Below are 14,440 nucleotides of genomic sequence, written 5' to 3'. Positions count from 1 at the left end.
AGAGATTAAAAGGATCCGGGGGCTGCACGGTGCCGCCTGTTGCGGGCAGGGGGGGCTGCAGGGTGGCCCCTGTTGCGGGCGGGGGGGGCTGCACGGTGCCGCCTGTTGCGGGCGGGGGGGGGCTGCAGGGTGGCCCCTGTTGCGGGCGGGGGGCTGCACGGTGCCGCCTGTTGCGGGTGAGGGGGGGCTGCACGGTGCCGCCTGTTGCGGGCGGGGGGGCTGCAGGGTGGCCCCTGTTGCAGGCGGGGGGGGGCTGCACGGTGCCGCCTGTTGCGGGCGGGGGGGCTGCAGGGTGGCCCCTGTTGCGGGCGGGGGGGGGCTGCACGGTGCCGCCTGTTGCGGGCGGCGGGGGCTGCAGGGTGGCCCCTGTTGCGGGCGGGGGGGCTGCACGGTGCCGCCTGTTGCGGGCGGGGGGGCTGCAGGGTGGCCCCTGTTGCGGGCGGGGGGGGCTGCACGGTGCCGCCTGTTGCGGGCGGCGGGGGGGCTGCACGGTGGCCCCTGTTGCGGGCAGGGGGGGCTGCAGGGTGGCCCCTGTTGCGGGCGGGGGGGGATGCACGGTGCCGCCTGTTGCGGGCGGGGGGGGATGCACGGTGCCGCCTGTTGCGGGCGGGGGGGGCTGCAGGGTGGCCCCTGTTGCGGGCGGGGGGGGGGGCTGCACGGTGCCGCCTGTTGCAGGCGGGGGGGGGCTGCAGGGTGGCCCCTGTTGCGGGCGGGGGGGGCTGCACGGTGCCGCCTGTTGCGGGCGGGGGGGGCTGCAGGGTGGCCCCTGTTGCGGGCGGGGGGGCTGCACGGTGCCGCCTGTTGCGGGCGGGGGGGGGCTGCAGGGTGGCCCCTGTTGCGGGCGGGGGGGGCTGCAGGGTGGCCCCTGTTGCGGGCAGGGGGGGCTGCAGGGTGGCCCCTGTTGCGGGCGGGGGGGGCTGCACGGTGCCGCCTGTTGCGGGCGGGGGGGCTGCAGGGTGGCCCCTGTTGCGGGCAGGGGGGGCTGCAGGGTGGCCCCTGTTGCGGGCGGGGGGGGCTGCACGGTGCCGCCTGTTGCGGGCGGGGGGGGCTGCAGGGTGGCCCCTGTTGCGGGCGGGGGGGCTGCACGGTGCCGCCTGTTGCGGGCGGGGGGGCTGCAGGGTGGCCCCTGTTGCGGGCGGGGGGGGCTGCAGGGTGGCCCCTGTTGCGGGGGGGGGGCTGCAGGGTGGCCCCTGTTGCGGGCGGGGGGGGGCTGCAGGGTGGCCCCTGTTGCGGGGGGGGGGCTGCAGGGTGGCCCCTGTTGCGGGCGGGGGGGCTGCAGGGTGGCCCCTGTTGCGGGCGGGGGGGGGCTGCAGGGTGGCCCCTGTTGCGGGGGGGGGGCTGCAGCAATGGGGGGTTGGCCGGTCCAGGCGGAGAGAGATTAAAGGGTTCCGGGGGGCGGGGCCCCGGGGAAGGGGCGGGGCCAGGAGTCCGCTGCCCCGCCCACTGTCGCTAGAGCAACGCGGACGCGCGGCGAGAGGAGGGGGCGGAGCTGCCACGTGCCGAGGCCCGTCCCGTGATGCTCCGCGCGGGGGCGGGGCCAGGCCGGCGAGTGGCCCCGCCCCCCGCTGCCCGGCCTTCGCTCCCGGACGGGCCATGGGCCGGGCGCCGAGCGGGGCCGCGGGCCGGGCGGGGCTGGTGCTGCCCTACTACGGCTTCTCCATCGGCATCACCTTCTACAACAAGTGGCTCATGAAGGTACCGGGGGGGGACACACGGGGGGCGGGGGAGTCTCCCCGGGGGGGGGCAACACACGGGGGGGGCGGGGGAGTCTCCCCGGGGGGGGGGGGAACACACGGGGGGGGAGTCCCCGGGGGGGAACACACGGGGGGGGGCGGGGGAGTCCCCGGGGGGGGGCACACACGGGGGGGGGCGGGGGAGTCCCCGGGGGGGGGGAACACACGGGGGGGGGGCGGGGGAGTCCCCGGGGGGGGGAACACACGGGGGGGGGCTGTGGAGTCTTCCCGGGGGGGGAACACACGGGGGGGGCTGTGGAGTCTCCCTGAGGGGGAACACACGGGGGGCGGGGGAGTCCCCGGGGGGGGGGGGGGGGGAACACACGGGGGGGGCTGTGGAGTCTTCCCGGGGGGGAACACACGGGGGGGGGGTGGAGTCTTCCCCGGGGGGGGGGAACACACGGGGGGGGCGGGCTGTGGAGTCTTCCCGGGGGGGGAACACACGGGGGGGGCTGTGGAGTCTCCCCGGGGGGGGGAACACACGGGGGGGGAGCGGGCTGAGGAGTCTCTCCGGGGGGAGAACACACGGGGGGGCTGTGGAGTCTTCCCGGTGGGGAACACACGGGGGGGGCTGTGGAGTGTCCCCGGGGGGGGAACACACGGGGGGGGCTGTGGAGTGTCCCCGGGGGGGAACACATGGGGGGGGCTGTGGAGTCTCCCTGAGGGGGGAACACACGGGGGGGGCTGTGGAGTCTCCCTGAGGGGGAACACACGGGGGGCGGGGGAGTCCCCGGGGGGGGGGAACACACGGGGGGGGGCTGTGGAGTCTTCCCGGGGGGGGAACACACGGGGGGGACTGTGGAGTCTTCCCGGGGGGGGAACACACGGGGGGGACTGTGGAGTCTTCCCGGGGGGGGAACACACGGGGGGGGGCGGGCTGTGGAGTCTCCCCGAGGGGGGAACACACGGGGGGGGCTGTGGAGTCTCCCCGGGGGGGGAACACACGGGGGGGAGCGGGCTGAGGAGTCTCTCCGGGGGGGGAACACACGGGGGGGGGCTGTGGAGTCTTCCCGGGGGGGGAACACACGGGGGGGGCTGTGGAGTCTCCCCGGGGGGGGAACACACAGGGGGAGCGGGCTGAGGAGTCTCTCCGGGGGGGGGGGGGGGGGGGGGGGGGGCTGTGGAGTCTTCCCGGGGGGGGGAACACACGGGGGGGCTGTGGAGTCTTCCCGGGGGGGGAACACACGGGGGGGGTGGGCTGTGGAGTCTCCCTGAGGGGGGAACACACGGGGGGGGCGGGCTGTGGAGTCTCCCCGAGGGGGAACACACGGGGGGAGCGGGCTGAGGAGTCTCTCGGGGGGGGGAACACACAGGGGGGGCGGGCTGTGGAGTCTCCCCGGGGGGAGAACACACGGGGGGGGGGGGAGCGGGCTGTGGAGTCTCCCTGGGGGGAGAACACACGGGGGGGGGGGCGGGCTGTGGAGTCTCCCCGGGGGGGGGAACACACGGGGGGGGGGGCGGGCTGTGGAGTCTCCCCGGGGGGTTGCAGAGCGGCTCTCGGCTCGTGCTGAGAGTATCCTTGTGGCCCTGTTCTAGCCGGTGCTGGGTGCTGCCGTGAGGGAAGGGGCCTGGGCTCGATTACTTTTGAGGTCCCTTCCCGTTCTAGGAGTCTCAGGGGAGCAGGGCAGGGTGGGGCGGGGTGCTGGAAAGCAGCTGCTGGTGGGTGTGTGGGTGGCGGGGGGATGCGGGCTCCAGGCACGGGGAGACTTGGTGGGAGCTGACAACGGTGGGTAACTCGCAGGCTCTTGTGTCGGGTAACAGGGTGTCTGTCTCTCTTTCTGCAGAGTTTCCATTTCCCTCTTTTTATGACCCTGCTGCACCTCCTAGTTATTTTCCTGCTCTCTGCTCTGACCAGGGCCCTGATGAGATGCTACACCAAGAGGTCCCGTGTGGTGCTGTCCTGGACTGACTATCTCAGAAGGGTGGCTCCAACAGGTACATCTAGTCATGAAATGGGGGGGTACGTGGGCATTGCCCATAGAATGGAGGGAAGAGATCCCTCTACTTTTTCTGTCCAGCACAAAAATCATTAATTTACAGATCAAATTGTTGAAGTAATGAAAAAAACAAAAGGTTCAGGGGGAGCCGAGTTAGTCTGTAACAGGAAAAACTTAACACCACCAAATAGTCTAGTAGCATGTTAAAGACTAACAAAACATGGAGATGGCATCATGAACTTTCGTAGGCACAACCCACTTCTTCAGATGACTGCAGTATAGTAAGTCCAGATCCAAAAATAAATAAGGGGGCGGGGAGAGAAGGAAAACGGGGAGGAAAGGAAGAAAAAGAGAGACAGCGAGTAAATAATTTCAAGAGGCTGTAAAATAACAACGTGAGCCACAGCTTCTGGCAAGATATCTGGGTTCTGTGGCCGCAGCATGTCAGTGTTTATGCTTTAACTAAGAAGATGCTGTATGGATTGTACTAGCCATGCTTTATGCTCATCTTGACATTAGATATGCCTTTGTTTTTGATGTTACAGGCTTTTGTACTGAAATGTCACTGAAATGGCCAGGGAATCCTGGGGGTGTGGTAACTTGTTAGGAAACTTCAGGGCTGTTGACACCTGGTAAGATGTAGGAAGCAGTTTGGGATGTGGGATAAGCATCTTCATTGAATGGCTCCTGCTGTAATGATCAGGAGTCAAATAGCTGATGCTGATGATAGTTAATTCATCATGTTTAGATTTGGAACCTCCTTATAGCTGTTAAGTATCAGAGGGGTCGCCGTGTTAGTCTGAACCTGCAGAAGCGGCGAGGAGTCCTGTGGCGCCTTAGAGACTAACCGAAGTGTAGGAGTATAAGCTTTCGTGGGCAAAGACCCACTTCCTCAGATGCATGAAAAGCTTCTGCTCCTACACTTCAGTTAGTCTCTAAGGTGCCACAGGACTCCTGGCCGCTTCCAGCTGTTCACACCTATGAGGATAATTGTTTCTGGCTATCTGCAGGGAGTGGCGTAAGGCCATGTTTTCAAGACTTTAGACAGAAAGTGGGCAGTCTGCTAGCGTGGAACAGTGGTCCCCAACCTTTTGGGACTGCCGTGCGCCCGGGTGCAAGAATGGCTTGGGATGGTCCTGGTCACTCAGCAGGTGCACATAAATGCCCCGGCAGGCGCCATGGCGCCCGTGGGCACCGCGGTGGGGACCACTGCTGTAGAATGACCATGGGGTGGAGGGGGATGTGCATGTGGATGACTAAGAGAGTGGCCAGCTGGGGGGAGGGTTCGGGATGCTGCTGGTCACTGTATGTTGCTAAGGTGCCCATGCTGCTGCTGGGCATGATTGGCCCAACCCTCCCCTTCTGCCCCTCCCTAGCCTTTGGCCCCAGCACCAGACAGCAGAGGGTGGGGAGGCCTGAGCCCTGATGAGCGTGAGGCAGGACTCTCCGCCCCTAGTAGCTACAGTGCACCCTGCCTCCAGCTCTGACACTTGGACGGCCGGACAGGGCAGCCCCACCGCCCTGGCTAGTCCCTGGGAGCCGCTGGCCAGGCACACTCCCAGCCATTAGTGCCCCCTCCCACACCCAGCCTCCTGCCCTGGCTCCTGCACCCCTCACATTTCTGCCCTGACTTCCCCCTCCCCACCCTGACTCTTGCATCTCCCAGCCCCCTGCTCTGAGTCCCCCCCCCCCCCACACATCTCCTAACTCTCTGCCCTGGCTCCTGCACCCCCACATTTCTGCCCTGACTTCCCCTCCCCACCCTGACTCTTGCATCTCCCACCCCCCTGCTCTGAGCCCCCCCCCCCCCCACATCTCCTAACTCTCTGCCCTGGCTCCTGCACCCCCCACATTTCTGCCCTGACTTCCCCCTCCCCACCCTGACTCTTGCATGTCCCAGCCCCCTGCTCTGAGCCCCCCCCCCCACATCTCCTAACTCTCTGCCCTGGCTTCTGCACCCCCACATTTCTGCCCTGACTTCCCCCTCCCCACCCTGACTCTTGCATCTCCCAGCCCCCTGCTCTGAGCCCCCCCCCCCCCCCACATCTCCTAACTCTCTGCCCTGGCTCCTGCACCCCCACATCCTTCCATTTGTTACAAAGAAAATGAGTCTGCGCAGTCCAGGTTGTATCTGTGTTTGTAGAAGGACTTGCATGGCAATCTAGAAAGGCTTCCAGTCATAAAGTAAGTGTGGAACTTATTTTTCTGATCACTTTCAGCCCTTTAATTTATGATGAGTGATGCATTTATGTTAGTTATTTCAACAAGTTTTAGTCAAGGGGATTTTGTGTGGGTTTTTTTCCTTTTTGCCATGCTAATGCACAAAGGTGTAATACTCAGGCTCAGCTGCTGCAGTTCTTCATGTCTAGAAGTGAAATGAAAGTACATGCCCTGATAACTGTCCCACTAGTTCAGAACTGGAAACCTTGCTTACTCAGCTGCACAGGTTTCTTTGAACATCCTGATTTGATCTTCTCTGCTCTGGTTCCTTTCTGAGAGAGCCTGGTTCCTGGTCGCTGTCATGACTTACTGAAACCTGCCTTGGTGCCCTGAGAGCCCCTCTCCCTCCTTATGTGACCACATCTTCCCTCTTACCTGTGTTCCGCAGGAGCAACACAGCTGTTGGTCCCAGAGGGAGGTTCATGTGTGGGGCACAGGACTTTCCCAGGAGTCCAATGAGAGGCCACCCTGCCAAATGGAATCACTCCCAGCTAAATGCAGAACCCTTCACACCAGCGTCCGCGTAGGAGTCCTCACTTCACCCAGCTACCTTCTCAGAAGGGTTACAAGCTGCAGACGCCAGTGCGCCTAAGTCAGAGATCACTGTTTGAACTCTTACTCATGGGACCGCTCAGGTGTTAGTGGCAGGTACTAATCAGAGAATAGGCTTGAGAGAGGACTACAAGGACTCGTGAATGTTTTTGACGGTTGCCCTAGGAGACTGTCCCGGGCACACGCAGTTGCCTGGGGCAGCAGGACACGCCTGACAGCACTGTCTGATTTGGTGACAGCCTGTTAATGCCCAAGGATTCTTGTTTCTTTAGCTTTGTCGACTGCTTTGGACGTTGGACTGAGCAACTGGAGCTTCCTGTACATCACTGTCTCCCTGTGAGTAGCAGCCCCCCTCCATCCTGGGAGACATGAGTAGTGGGTTTTAGTGCTCTGGCAGAGCCAGGCAGCAGGTCCAGGCCTGGGCACTAGGCCCTATGGGGCAGTCTTGAGGTTCCAGACCTGTGGTGATGGGTATTGCTTGGGGCTGGCTGGCCTGGATTCCCAGGGTGCGGGATTGGCAAGTGCGACATGGTGCTAGAGAATGATTGTGTGTTTTCACCTTCCCAGTTACACAATGACCAAATCCTCTGCCATCCTCTTCATCCTGCTCTTCTCCCTGATCTTCAGACTGGAAGAGCTGGTAAGGACTGGCGTGCTGGGAGCCCCTTGGGCGTTCCCTGAGATGGGGGGCGGTGCCGTGGGTGTGCAGTCCCAGGAGGGGAATGGCTCTGGAGGAGCAGAGCAGCTTGTCCCTGTGCAGCCTCCCTGGTGATTCTGTGTTTGTTCTTGCTCAGAGAATGGCGCTGGTGCTGGTGGTTCTGCTCATTGCTGGGGGGCTCTTCATGTTCACGTACGAGTCCACCCAGTTCAATACGGAGGGGTTTGTGCTGGTGCTGGGGGCCTCCTTCCTTGGGGGCATTCGCTGGACTCTCACCCAGATGCTCATGCAGAAGGCCGAGCTGGGTACGTTGGGAGGCAGGAAGTGAAGGGGCAGTACAAGCTCTGGGGCAAATAGGGGAGGCAATGGGGAGGGGCAGCCTCTACCTGCCCCCCAGGCGGGGGAGGGAATGGGGAGGGGCAGCCTCTACCTGCCCCCCAAGCGGGGGAGGGAATGGGGAGGGGCAGCCTCTACCTGCCCCCCAGGCGGGGGAGGGAATGGGGAGTGGCAGGCTCCACACACACACACACACACACACACACACACACACACCCCGAGGTGGGGGAGGGAATGGGGAGTGGCAGGCTCCACACACACAGACACCCCCCAGGCGGGGGAGGGAATGGGGAGTGGCAGGCTCCACACACACACACACACACACACACACACACACACACACACACACACACACCCCGGCGGGGGAGGGAATGGGGAGTGGCAGGCTCCACACAGACACACGCACACACACACACACACCCCGGCGGGGGAGGGAATGGGGAGTGGCAGGCTTCACACACACACACACACACACACACACACACACACACACACACACCCCGGCGGGGGAGGGAATGGGGAGTGGCAGGCTCCACACACACACCCCCCCCGGCGGGGGAGGGAATGGGGAGTGGCAGGCTCCACACACACACACACACACACACCCCGGCGGGGGAGGGAATGGGGAGTGGCAGGCTCCACACACACACCCCCCCCGGCGGGGGAGGGAATGGGGAGTGGCAGGCTCCACACACACACCCCCCCCCCCGGCGGGGGAGGGAATGGGGAGTGGCAGGCTCCACACACACACACACAGACACACACACACACACCCCGGCGGGGGAGGGAATGGGGAGTGGCAGGCTCCACACACACACCCCCCCCGGCGGGGGAGGGAATGGGGAGTGGCAGGCTCCACACACACACACACCCAGGCGGGGGAGGGAATGGGGAGTGGCAGGCTCCACACACACACACACACACACACACACACACCCCGGCGGGGGAGGGAATGGGGAGTGGCAGGAGGCAGAGTCTGTCACTGGGTTGAGGGGTAGGGTGGTCGCCCTAGGAAGAGAACCAGTGAAAGCTTCTTTATGGGATGCCTCGTCCCCCAGCCGTTGCTGACAGATCTGTCCCTGACTCTCCTCCCGCAGGGCTTCATAATCCCATTGACACCATGTTCCACCTGCAGCCGCTTATGTTCCTGGGGCTCTTCCCTCTCTTTGTTGCATTTGAGGGTGAGTTGGCTGGGGGCGGGGGGCTCTGGCTGGGGGCGGGGGGCTCTGGCTGGGGGCTCTGGCTGGGGGCGGGGGTCTCTGGCGGGGGGCTCTGGCTGGGCAGGTTGCTGTCCTGGAGATGAATCGTATAGACACGAGAACAACTTCCTGAATTTGCAAAGTAGATGGGTGGGTTTAGCTGCATATCCCATCCCCCTCCTGGTCTTCCCTGGGGGCACCCACCTGCGGCTGAGAACTTCTCGTGCTCCATCCCAGCAGAGCAAGGTTCTGGGGCGGCAGTCCTCCTGCGTCTCACCACGCCAGGTACCCGCCAGCCTTCACAGAACAAGCCCCATTTTGTGCTTGGGAAAAGTAGTGAGAAGGAACAGCAGAACAGCCTACAGGTCACCGCATCACTAGCATAGGCCTGTGGAAGGGTCCTGTCTTTCACCCCTCAGCTGTTTGCTCTCCGGGTTTCAGGTCCTTCAGCCCTTGGCTTTGGGCCTTGGATCTCTGCCCTCCTGTAGCAAGTCGTCAGGACTCAGTGGCCCTCTCCTCGGGGGCGTCCCAAGGCTGGGATTTTTACCTCCCCGCTGTTTGCATTAGTCGCCCTCCATTGGTTCCAGCTTTTTCAGGAAACCATCCCCAGTGAGCCAGGAACACGCGCAGGCCGCAGGCGTGAGTGTTCTGCAGCTCGTACCGTCTGGCCCGTCTCCGTGAGGCTTGTTGAGCTTTTCCTGTTTTAAATGTGACCGCACTAGGGCCCCCGACCCTTCGGCGCGTGGGACCCGCAGAGAGCCTAGGGCGGCCCCATGCTGGCGAAACGTTGAGTCCGTGCTCAGCCCCCTCCTGGCACGAGGGACAAGCGGCAGCACTTCTGCTGTGGGGCGGAGAGGCACAGGGGTGGCGCTCGCTGCCTGTTGCTCCGTAGGGAAAGGGCTCCGTTATTCCCGTGTCACACTTGGCTTCCCTGCCCCTTCTCTTGATTCCAGGGCTGCCGCTGTCCACGTCGGAGAAGCTGTTCCGTTTCCACGAGGCAGGGCTGTTGCTCGCTGTGGTGGGGAAGCTCTCCTTAGGGGGGTTTCTTGCTTTTGGTCTGGGCTTCTCCGAGTTCCTCTTGGTCTCCAGAACCTCCAGCCTCACTCTCTCCATTGCTGGCATTTTTAAGGTATGGCGCAAAGGTCCCCTGACAGTGCAGCCTGGAGCAGCCCCGACAGCGCCAGAGCAGTGAACCCTGCTCAGGGGTCCCTGATGCCCCCCGGCTGGAGCTGCCACCCCCTGCCCTGCAGATCTGTCTGCTTCCACTGAACTGGCCTCTTGCGATGCCCCTGCCTGCCTTCCATTGGGACCCTGCAGCAGCGAAGGGCAGAGGCCATAGGCTCTCCTGCCAGAGGGCTCAGGACGTGAGGGGTAACGCTCCGGCTCCAGGGCATGGGACTCGCCTTCGCTAAGGGCTTTGGGTCCCTCCCCTGCGCAGGCAGCCGGGTTCCCGTCTGCAGGGTTCCCTGCCCCCGGAGAAAGCCGGTGCTGGTGACTCTGCGATTGGAGAGTGGACACAACGTCCCGCCTCTGATCTGGCAGATGCTGCGTTTCTTTGTATCCTGGGCTCCGCCCCCGAGCGCCAGTAGCCTCGTCTCTGGGGAGGGAGCAGACCCCCCGGGTGGTGCGTGCGGACACTGGGCCGCATGGATCAGCCTCTCCTTGGTTTCTCCAGCTTCCTGCCCTGCCATCTGACCCGTTCTCTCTGTGTCAAGGAAATCTGCACTTTGCTGCTGGCCACTCGCTTGCTGGGAGACCGCCTGACCCTCCTGAACTGGGTGGGCTTCGCCGTCTGCCTCTCGGGAATCTCCCTGCATGTCACTCTCAAAGCCTTCAGTTCGAAGGGTAAGGTTGGGCACCTGGTCTCGGCAGGGCATCTCCAGCCCATGGCATGGCCCTCATGCTGGGCCTGAGGCCTCAGTAGGGAGGGGAGGGACTAAGCTCAGCTGTCTGTGTCTAGGGGAAAAGGAGCCAAAGCCGCACAAAGGGACCAGCTCTAGCCCTGACCTGGAGCTGCTGCTGCGGCACAGTGAGCCCGAGGAGGAAGAGGAGCTACAGCGCTGACTGGCCTTGAGCGCGGCGCCCTGCTCCAGCTGAGCAGCAAACGGGTCGAAGAATCCTGGGCTGCCGGCTCCTCCAGTCGGGCGTGAGAGGCTCTGGAGCTGATGGGCCCACTGCTCAGGTCCCTGGAGCCTGTGGGTGAGCCAGGCAGCGCTGCGCACTTCCCCTTGAGGAGCTGGAAGAGTGGGGGGGATGGGGCGGGGGCCCGCGGACTGTTGAGTGAGGGGCCCATGGGCTGCAGGACTCACCGGGCTCCGGTGTCGGCGCCAACGAGTGAAAGCAGAGGGTCCCCTGCGGGGCTCTCCCCCACAGCTTCGCCGCTCCGAGTCCGTAACGTTCTCTGGAGCTGGGGGTGGTGCAGAAAATCTGGGACTTGCCCCCGTGGGGCAGCCGTTCCAGCCAGGGCTCTCCCGTCCCCGCTCGCAATGGGAAGAGGCTGCTCCCTCTGCCTGCTGGGTTCCGGGGAGGGTATGACCTGCTGGGCAGGGCGTCTGGGCAGCACATTTCTTCATTGAAAAGTTCTGATTTTTCACGGAAATAAAAGACGCCAGCCCCCTCCTCTGCGTGCGGCTGTAGATGTTGTGAGCCTGCTACAGCAACTCCCTCTGCCGCCAGGGGAGCCGGTCCCTCCACCTTGGCACTGTCCTCTGGGATGCTCATGCTTCCGCTTGCCTGGAGAGTCTGTCCCTGCCTTGTGCAGCCAGCGTGGCGCTAGCCTGCAGCCTTGTCCTCTCCAGGAAGTGGTGCAGAGAGCTGCAGGCTGTCTCCTTGCACGGCCCCTCCACACCGGGCCTGAAGCACAAGCAATGCCCTGCTTCCGCCGGGAGGAGGGAGACGCGCACAGGGCCAAGGAGGCGGCGAAGGGTTTAGTGGCAAGGGTTCCAGCGGGAGCTGGTGTGACAGCGCATTGGGGGTCCCCCTTCTCCTGCACCCCCGAAATGGTACGAACAGACTCCGCCAGCCGGTAGAATAGAGGTGGTTTATTGCTTCTCCAGAATACAGCACAGCACAGATGTCATCAGGTTACAGGGCAGGCCTAGGATGCCTCAGCCCCCCTTGATATGGGGGGGGTCTCGGCTTCTAAACCCCCCAGCCTGTTGCTGAGGCTGCTTCCTCCATGCTCCCAGACAGAAACTCACTCACTCTCCTCCAGCCCTGCCCCCCAGCCAGGGCAGCATCCACCTTCCTTTATTCCTCTCCATGGGGGTAGCTGGTCTGACCGGTTGAGAGATCCCTTTGCATAATGACCCATCCCTGTCCTTCTGGGCTGTGGTAGTGACGGCGCGTTGGGGGTTCCCTGTCTCCTGCACCCCGAAATGGCACAAACAGACTTCACCAGCCGGTGGAATAGAGGAAGTTTATTGCCTCTCCAGGATACAGCACAGCACAGATGTAGTCTGGTCCCAGAGCTGGGCTAGGATGCCTCAGGCCCCCTTGAGATGGGGGAGACTGGGCCCCTAAACTCCAGCCCCTTCTCCTAGGCTCTCCTCCATGCTCTCCCACAGTAACTAACTAAATTCCCTTGCAGCCCTGCCCCCCCAGTCAGGGCCGCATTCCACCTTCCTTTGTTCCTCTCCATGGGGGGGTGTCTGGCCACTGGTTCAACCAGTTTGGCCTTACCTCTGCCTAGCGAGGTTTTCCCTGCTGGGTCTTGCTCCAGACAGCAGGGGTCACCACAGCCCAGCAAGTACCCCCACTACGTCACAGTTCTCCCCCCTCCGAGAGCGAACTGAGCAGGGTCACTCCGCTCGTGACCTAGGGAAGTTCGGGTCCTCTGCGTGGGAACCCGCCCCGGGGACATGGGTGCTCCCCTTGACTCAGGCCGGCCGTGGCAAGGCCCCACATGAGCTGGCTTCCCTCTGTCCACTCGCCGCCCCGCTCCAGGGCGACTGGCGCAGGCCTGTCCTCGGGGGTCACTCCCACCCTTCCGCTGGCCTTGATCTCTGGCCAGGGTCTCTCGGGCCGGGGCCATGAGCCCAGTGAGCCTTCTCTGGACAGCCAGGGCGGCTTCCACCCCCGATGCTCCATCCAGGGAGGTCTTCCCCTCCCATAACTCTCTCAGCCAGCCCAGAGGGTCTATCTGGGGTAGAGACCCCCAAGCCGCTTTCCTCCTGTCTTGGGCCTTCCCGCCCCTCTGGCAGGAGTCACAGGACCGGCAGTACCGCTGCACGGCTGTAAAGATTCCCGGCCAATAGAAGTGCTGGAGCAGCTTCAGCCGGGTGCTCCGGATCCCCCGGTGGCCCCCAACGGGGACGTCGTGGGCCAAATACAGCAGCTTGAGGCGATACTTTCGGGGGACGACCAGCTGCCGCTGGACCCCCCATGCCCTCGCCTTCCTGGGGGGGAGCCACTCACGGAACAGGAGCCCACGCTCCCGCAGGAATCTCTCCTGGCCACCTCTCCCCCGGGGCTGAGCTGCATGGAGGCCAGCCTGGTCCCTCAGCCTCTGCAAGGAGGGGTCTGCCTGCACCTCAGCCTGGAATTCAGCTGCTGAGGCAGGGATCGGGACCTGTCCCCCACCTCTGCCTAGGTCCGGAGTCCCAGCCTGGCTGGACCCCGTGTCCACTGGGATGGGACCCTGAGGATGCTGCCAGGAGTCCTTCCCTGGACCCACGTTGTCAGCCCCCCGCTGGCTCTGGCTCTGGGTAGTGACTAGAGCCAGCTGGGATTCATGGGGCCACTCCTCTAGGTCATTCCCCATCAGCACCTCGGTGGGCAAGTGCGGGTGCACCCCCACTTCCTTGAGGCCCTCCTTGGCCCCCCATTTCAGATGCACCCTGGCTACAGGCACCTTAAACGGGGACCCGTCTATGCCCTTCAGGGTCAGCTGCGCGTGGGGTAGTATCCGCTCCGGGGCCACTATGTCGGATCGGGCCAGAGTCACCTCTGCCCCCGTGTCCCAGAAGCCCATCACCTTCCTACCATCCACCTCCAGGGGTATGAGGCACTCGCTCTGCAGGGGCCGTCCTGCCCCCACCCGGTACACGGAGAAATCCGCCTCCTGAGAATCAGACCTCCCAGGGGAGGTGCACTGAGCATCCTTCCCCTCTCTCTGAGCTGAGGTTTGCCTGCCAGCCCCTGCCTCTGGGGCAGCCTGCCCTTCCTCCCGCCCCAGCCAGTTAACCCTGGAAAGTTCCCGGTCCCGGGACCTGGTGCACTGAGCCCTCTTGTGGCCTTTTTGCCCACAGCGCTGGCAAGTTAGGCTTTGGGCTGTCTCTGTCCAGGCCCTGGCTGGTTCTCTGGGGCGCAGACGACCTGTTCCTTGGTCTCGCCCCGTAGTTGACTCCCTCCGTCGCTCAGCCGAGATCCGGTCTCTGCGCGGTTCCCTTTCTCTCCGGGACTCCCGTTCACACCCGGACCGGCTCTCCGTGAACTCGTCCGCCAGTCTCCCGGCCTCCTGGGGATTCTCTGGTCTCCGGTCCTTGAGCCACAGCCTCAGTTTGGGTGGGCACGCTTCATAGAACTGCTCCATCAGGACCAGCTTGAGCAGCTCCTCTGCGGTCTGGGCTCCGACTCCAGACACCCACTTGCGGCAGTATTGCGCCAGGCGGGAGGCCAGGTCCACATAGGTCTCCCGTGGCCCTTTCTGTACCTCCCGGAACTTCTTCCTGTACATCTCGGGGGTCAGCCCGAACTTGTGCAGCAGTGCCTCCTTGACTCGGTTGTAATCCCCTGGCTGTAGGTCCTCCAGCTGACTGAGCACTCCGGCCGCCTCCTGGTTCAGTGCGGGGATGAGCTCCTGCA

At 64.0% G+C, this 14,440-nt stretch overlaps 1 protein-coding gene across 4 annotated transcripts; it reads left to right on the top strand.

Annotated features, from left to right (window-relative positions):
- Positions 1–1,453: 1,453 nt before the first annotated feature.
- SLC35H1 (solute carrier family 35 member H1) lies at positions 1,454–11,254 on the top strand. Of its 4 annotated transcripts, XM_089769800.1 has the most exons (10): positions 1,454–1,543; positions 1,577–1,695; positions 3,518–3,668; positions 6,715–6,778; positions 7,010–7,082; positions 7,237–7,405; positions 8,534–8,617; positions 9,589–9,764; positions 10,351–10,480; positions 10,596–11,254. In XM_089769800.1, exons 2-10 carry the CDS (start codon positions 1,594–1,596, stop codon positions 10,697–10,699), a joined length of 1,053 nt encoding a protein of 350 aa, XP_089625926.1. In that variant the 5' UTR covers positions 1,454–1,543; positions 1,577–1,593; the 3' UTR covers positions 10,700–11,254. The 4 variants fall into 4 exon arrangements, with proteins under 4 accessions (XP_089625926.1, XP_089625925.1, XP_089625927.1 ...); XM_089769799.1 differs by lacking the exon at positions 1,454–1,543 and having other exon boundaries at positions 1,555–1,695; XM_089769801.1 differs by lacking the exon at positions 1,454–1,543 and having other exon boundaries at positions 1,555–1,695; positions 10,311–10,480.
- The last annotated feature ends 3,186 nt before the right edge of the window (positions 11,255–14,440 follow it).

The sequence above is a fragment of the Pelodiscus sinensis genome, chromosome 17, assembly GCF_052426305.1.
Source record: "Pelodiscus sinensis isolate ZL-2025 chromosome 17, ASM5242630v1, whole genome shotgun sequence".
NCBI classification, from domain to species: Eukaryota; Metazoa; Chordata; order Testudines; family Trionychidae; genus Pelodiscus; species Pelodiscus sinensis.
Note: the sequence above shows the minus strand (reverse complement) of the source record. Positions and strands in the feature narration are given on the sequence as shown.

What these genes read in the sequence shown, in the direction of transcription:
- SLC35H1 (XM_089769800.1), top strand. Translation starts at nt 1,594, where the DNA reads ATGGGCCGGGCGCCGAGCGGGGCCGCGGGCCGGGCGGGGCTGGTGCTG. An exon ending in ACAACAAGTGGCTCATGAAG is followed by an intron (nt 1,696 to 3,517) that starts GTACCGGGGGGG and finishes CTCTTTCTGCAG; the next exon opens with AGTTTCCATTTCCCTCTTTT. An exon ending in CAAAGCCTTCAGTTCGAAGG is followed by an intron (nt 10,481 to 10,595) that starts GTAAGGTTGGGC and finishes GTCTGTGTCTAG; the next exon opens with GGGAAAAGGAGCCAAAGCCG.